This window comes from Pteropus alecto, unplaced genomic scaffold (assembly GCF_000325575.1).
Source record: "Pteropus alecto unplaced genomic scaffold, ASM32557v1 scaffold106, whole genome shotgun sequence".
Lineage (NCBI taxonomy): Eukaryota > Metazoa > Chordata > Mammalia > Chiroptera > Pteropodidae > Pteropus > Pteropus alecto.
This window is the reverse complement of record NW_006442103.1, coordinates 16,616,974-16,623,123: the sequence shown is the minus strand read 5'-3', so window position 1 is coordinate 16,623,123 and position 6,150 is coordinate 16,616,974. Positions and strand designations below refer to the sequence as shown.

Below are 6,150 nucleotides of genomic sequence, written 5' to 3'. Positions count from 1 at the left end.
GAAAGTAAATCACAGAACAACCAGTGCTGTCATGGAGAACAAAGCATCGTAGGTGCTTGTAGGAGGGAGTAACTCACCCTGCCTTGGGAAGGTGAAGAAGGTTTCACAGATGCGGTAACAGCCGAACTGGGTCTTCAGAGATTAGTTGAAATTTGTCAGGTGGAGAAAGGGGCACTAAGTAGAGAGAACTGGATGTGGAGAGGGTTGGACTTGAGCAAGAGCATGGCTTCTCGGGGAGCTAAGAGAAATACACAACGCATGGAATGGAGCGGTGGAAGGGAAGGGCTGGAAAGTAGCCTTGGGCCTCGTCAACTCAGCAGTGCTGGTGAGGTGGGGGCCAGCAGAAGCAGCTAAAATTGCTAGGGACCTGAGGGAACTTGTAAGTAAGCAAACTACTTAGATACATAAATCATCTCTGAAAGGACATTGGGCTATTTTTCTTGCTCTAGTGTTTCTTAAAAAATATTCTTATCGAGATGGAAAATATAGAAACTCACTTTCATATAACTCAACTGATGACATTTCAATAGCTTCATCTTTACCCAGCTGCGTGGGCTCTGTCTGCGCAAAACAGCTCTGTTCCACGGGGTACATACGCTCCTCTTCTTCACTGTTCCGTGGTCAAACGTGAGCGTTTGCAGGTACTTTCTTAGTAACTGATGATTTGACAGTAATATCAAAATAAAAGTAAGTGTTATTTTTTGCAGAAATGTCCAGGCTTTACCAGTTTGGGCAAGCATTATGTCACTCGTGGTACCAAATATTTTATTGTTAATCATCCAGTATACGGTAACTGGTCATCCAAGTAGATGAAAATAGTACGCTTTCAAGTGGTAGTTTCCAACCATCTAATTGAAATTGTTGAAAATGCAAGCAATATTCTATTATTTATTTTACTAATGAGTTTACCTGCTAAAGTTTAGTCATAGAGGAGAATTTTATATGAGATAAAAAATTTCCAGTTGGAGAGGGAAGAGAGGTTTCAAAGATGCAGACGTTAACTGCATTTAAAATCATTATAGTTTGAGTGTGAGTGCCGGTTCTGTGGGGAGGCTGTTGACAAGTTATCATTTTTCACTCAACGCATATTTACAAAAACAGAATATACCAATATAAGGATATAGAATATACAAAAATAAAATCAAACTTGAAAGTTTATTGGAAAACAGCATTTAACCACAAAGCGGGCATGATAAATACGCATTGGTGAATAAAGACAGTTTTTTGGAGTTCTTGAAAATCACATTAAAATAGAAAAGAGAATCATTACTTTTGGTTTATACATTCCCAACTTGATTAGTACAAGAAGGCACAAATCCCAAATGAAATAATCGGAATTAGAGGAATGCAACTATTATGCTGTGTTACCTTATAAATGAGATAAATATTTCTTCAGCTTATTCACCAATATAGGATGAGGCAACTTAACCACAGAATGAAAAAATGTCATCAATTTGTGTAAACAATCAGGGCAGGAAAGGCTATTTTAATTAAAGAAACATTCTTGAATTTAATTAGGTACAGTGAGACAACTGGCTAAGTGTGGAGCTAGCACACACACACACACAGAGCAAGTGCAAATCAGAAGTGTGACGTCACCACTACACATGAGAAGACAATTCAATTTGGTGGCGACAGCACACACACACACACACACACACAGCGAGTGCAAATCAGAATTGTGACGTCACCACTACACATGAGAAAACAATTCAATTTGGTGGCGACGTTTTAGAGGAAGAGCTAAGTACTTGACTGCAAAATTCTAAGGTTCATTAGTAAGTGTAAGGAATCGAAAATTCTGAATTGCCTCTAATACCGAGGCTTTTTTGACAAGAAGCCCAAAGATGTGACATGCAGGAAGCTGTGTGACATGTCAAAAATATATCGGACTGTGCTCTATAACATGATGGGCTGTCATCGCGAGCTTCCAAGGAGCATTCAGATAACCTTGCAAACATAAAGAGGAATATGACTTAATGATCAGCAGACACTGGTTTCCAAATGTGAATTTTTCTCTTTTCTTCCCCCCAAGTTTATTTATTTCATACAAAGCATTTTAAGAATTCTTTCTGAAGAACTTCAAAGACAACTCTCAGACATGTTTACCTACTTTCTTAAAAGTAAAAGAAATAGTTCACTGTTTGTTTCCTAAGAAAATGTATATCTCAAGACCTTTTGGGCTGGGGAATTGTGCCAAAAAAAATCAATCTCTTAAGGTTTCAAAGAAAAAAAAAAGTCCTTTCGGAGGGGAACAGCAGATCATGGCAGTTCAGATAGTGCATATCAGGCTACTTCGTCAGAAAAATGGTACATGATCAATATTTTTTACCAAAAGATAGTTTGCTAAATTTCAGTTTTCCTTTTTCTGACTAATAACAGCAGAGTGAAAATTTCAGAGCTACTGTCTAAATGGAAGAAATAAATGGAGCAAAGCTAACATGTACGATAATTTTACAGAATCAGCGGGAGTATGATTCTAAAACTTTCATTTCCCCAGAACGAAGTGACAGCAACTTCATCGTTGCTTACACCTCCTCAGTTGATCTTGGCTGTTTGTTTATTTGACGTGATCTATGCAATAACACCCCTTGCATCTCGGCACCACTGCCTGTTGATAGTTGTGCTTTGGCCAGTCACAGGGTGGCCAGTGCAGAATGCTTGTATTCTGTTCTGCCTGGGCCAGCCTTGACTGATGCAGCCCTGGAGAAGCAGCTCAGTGCCTGGCAGATTACAAACCCTGAAACACCACAGCAGTTTACTGCGTCGGCAAGAAGTATTAGTTCCCTTCAGCTGCCATAACAAAGTGTCACCAACTGGATGGCTTCAAACAACAGAAATTTATTCTCTCACGGTTCTGGTGGCTAGGAGCGGACATCGAGGGGTCAGTAGGGCCGTGCTCCCTCTGAAAGGGCTCTAGGACAGAATTCTTTCTTGACTCTCCCTAGCTTCTGGTAGCTCCCCGCAAACAGTGGCTGCATCACTCCAGTCACGCCTCCGCTGTCACATGGCCTTCTTTCCTCTGTGTCTCTGTGTCTTCTGCTCTTTTTAAAGACACCACTCATTGGCTTTGGGGCCCATACGATCCCCGTATGATCTTATCATAACTGATTACATCTGCAAAGACCTCATTTCCAAGCAAGGTCACATTCTGAGGTTCCAAGTTGACATGAATTTTAGGGGGATGTATTCAACCCACTATACCGAGCAATGGAAATGCTATAAATTTCATCTTACCTAGAGTAAAATCAGTTGGTATATAAGTATTTTTTTTACGTTTCGGTCTTTAAATTCTAGATCCGGATGATTACTCTTGTGGTTTTAGTTGAATATGATATTGGCTCTCGTGCTAGGATCATTAATGAAAAATAGCATGTTGTAAAATGTTAAATGTAAAACATAAACCCAGAATTTCTCCCAGGACTTCTCCCTAACTGAGGTTCATTCATGGAGATACTTGCCCCTAGTAGGTCTAAGTAATCTGTTTGTGTGTCAAGTCAGATTATGAAGGATTTTATACACTAAGGCATTTGAACTTGACTCCATAGGAAAGGAAGAACCAGTAGAGACGCATTATTTTAGAAAGACAGTTCAGATGGATCATACTGTGTAAGTTTAATGTGTATAACATGACGATTTAATACACATGTATATTGTGAAATGGTTACCACAAGAAGGTTCGTTAACACATTCATCCCCTCACATAATTATAATTTGTGTGCTGAGAACATTTAAGATCAATCTTAGCTAAGATTTATTGAGCATTTTCTACGTGCCAGGCACTACGCTAAGCACTTTTTATGTACTAATTTATTTGATCCTTTCAATAATCCTATGAAGCAGTACTCTTAAAATGTTGATTTCAGAGGAAGACACCGAGGCACAAATACTTGGCAAAGATCACATACATCATGATTGGAGGAGCCAGGATTTTAACCCACAGAATCTGGTGAGGGAAAGGGCGGAATCGGGGATGACTGTTGGGATTGGGAGACTGAGTGGGTGGTTGTGTCTTTAGCCAGCATTGAAAATGCAGAACAGCACCTTTGGGGGGAGGTGACCGGAAAGGTTATGAGTCAGGAGATTTAGTTTTGGATCTAGTATTAAGTTTGAAGAGCTGTCGGTGGGAAATCCAAGTGGATACGTCCAATAGATAGTTGATAGTAAGTACTAGAAATAATATTTGGTGTCAAAATTCATGTTTTCCCAAAAAGAAAATACCGTTTCATGTCTATATTTACGCAGCTGCGGTAAAAACATGTAAAAATGGTGATTCTATCTCCCAGCTCAAAAAAGGAAGAATGCTTTTCACAGGGGGATGTGTCCGTGATCGTGTGTCCTCACGTCCTCGTTACACTAAGTCGGGTAGGTAAATAACTGCCTTACCTGAAACTCTGTGACATTTTTCAGCCAGGCCGATAGAGGAGAGGAATCCATTCATTACGATTTGTTCCCACCCGATCGTAAGCGCCTTTACCGCATTACGAACGCCCCTCAAATTCTCACCCTCTGCTGCCCGCATTCCTCTAGAGATACCCCTACCTCACTCGAACCCCGGGGTATTCCAGTTCAAACCCGATGGTTTATGGGAACTGCTTTTGTTGAACTCGTTAAAGAAAGAAAGGCCTGTGAATTCTCTTCCCGAAGCGCTGCCTGTTTTCTGTGTCGTTTCGGTCTCATTAATCAGCGCCGCAGCAAGGTAGACGCTGCACTGTGTGCTGTACTGTCCCCAGCACAGCGGCGCCCGCGTCTCTGCCCCGAGGCCGACACACTGGGGAGAAAGGCGGAGGGAAACCATCAATCTTCCCAGCTGCACGTGTCAGCAGCGAGTCCTTCCCCCTTCCTGTTGGCCGTCTCTCTCACCACCTGTGTTTAGAATTAGCCCTGAAGCTGCTGCCCACATGAATAAGAACCACTGTCCCTGTCACCTGCCCTGGGACAGACCAGCACTTCCAAACGAAAACAGGGAGGACACAGGGCAGTTGTCGCTGCTGTGAGCGGTGCAAGAGAGAGGGGCACCCGGATTGTAAGTCATACATTCCAGAAGGTAGCATCATCAGTCATTGGAGCCGGGGGGTTAAAAGCAGATAATTTCTCGGTGCCTGGCTATATCCTCCCTCTGAAGTACAGGCGGCTAAAGTCGATCTACCTAGGTTCCAGTCGAGATGCCACTGTTTGCTAGCTGTGTACCTCTCACAGAACTCCCCCGTGCCTCAGTTTCTTCACCTGTAAAACAGATGATAATATCACCTACCTCACTGGGTTTCTCGTAAGGGTTAAATGAAATTTCGCATTCGTAGCTCTTGCCATAGTACTTTGTATGTACTAAGCACTCAATAAACGTCAGCCATTATTATTGTTAATGTCATCGTTCAGATGATAAAACTGAGGTTCAGAGAAGTTATTTGGTGCAATGTACTCGATGTAGATGGAATTTTTATATAGCACCGCCTGATCCCCAGAATTCCTGCCCTTTCTATTATATTACTTCCATTCTAGTCTCGTCTTACAAATAAATTCCTACGTGAGCTTAATAAATCACTTCATTTTATTTCTGTCTTTATTTACCAGGGTGCAAAATGAAAATGGCAACAACTGACTTTCCTGTTGGTACGAGACTCTATACCTGTCGATTAATATAATCAGCCGTATGCAGAAAAACTAGGCATGTTTCAAAAAAATTCGTTCCAGAAAATGTTCATGCCCTGGATAAAAGCTAAATAATACAAAAGTGTCAAAAAGAAAACATGGCTCCCATTCCTCGGGGTAACCATTATGAAGTCAGACGTGTATCCTCCTATCTTGTCGACATTCATCTGTTTAACTCACGTTGACGCAGAACCACTGCGGGCTGAGCACTGTGCCTGGGCCCCGAGGCGGATGCCGTTAGCCCCCGGTCACGGACGGGAAGGTTCGCTGACTTGCACAGGGAAACAGCTAGTGCCCTGCAGAGCGGGTGCCGGACTCGGCGTTCTGGCTCCGAATCGGGCCTGTTCAACCCCACTCTGTGCCCTCAGCACCTTACATTTTTGTTACCTGTTTCATAGTATTCCATCGCCTAAAAATAAAACTATGATGTATTTAACATTTCCCCTGCCGACGGACGTTTAGTTGCTTGTAGTTCTTTTGTTATTAAATAACCGTGTAGGG

General features: G+C 42.0%; 1 protein-coding gene across 6 annotated transcripts in view; it reads left to right on the top strand.

The window, feature by feature from the left end:
* The window catches only part of WARS2 (tryptophanyl tRNA synthetase 2, mitochondrial), a 75,677-nt gene that overhangs the window by 26,106 nt on the left and 43,421 nt on the right, over positions 1–6,150 (top strand). For 3 of the 6 annotated variants that reach the window (XM_025052203.1, XM_025052204.1, XM_025052207.1), the window contains 2 exons: positions 3,867–3,949; positions 4,287–4,365. The exons of 2 other annotated variants lie outside the window; for them this stretch is intronic. In XM_025052203.1, coding sequence (XP_024907971.1) covers positions 3,867–3,949; positions 4,287–4,365 — 162 coding nt within the window. Of the gene's footprint in view, positions 1–3,866; positions 3,950–4,245; positions 4,366–6,150 lie in introns of those variants that run through there. One more of the 6 variants, XM_025052206.1, reaches the window with a different exon arrangement.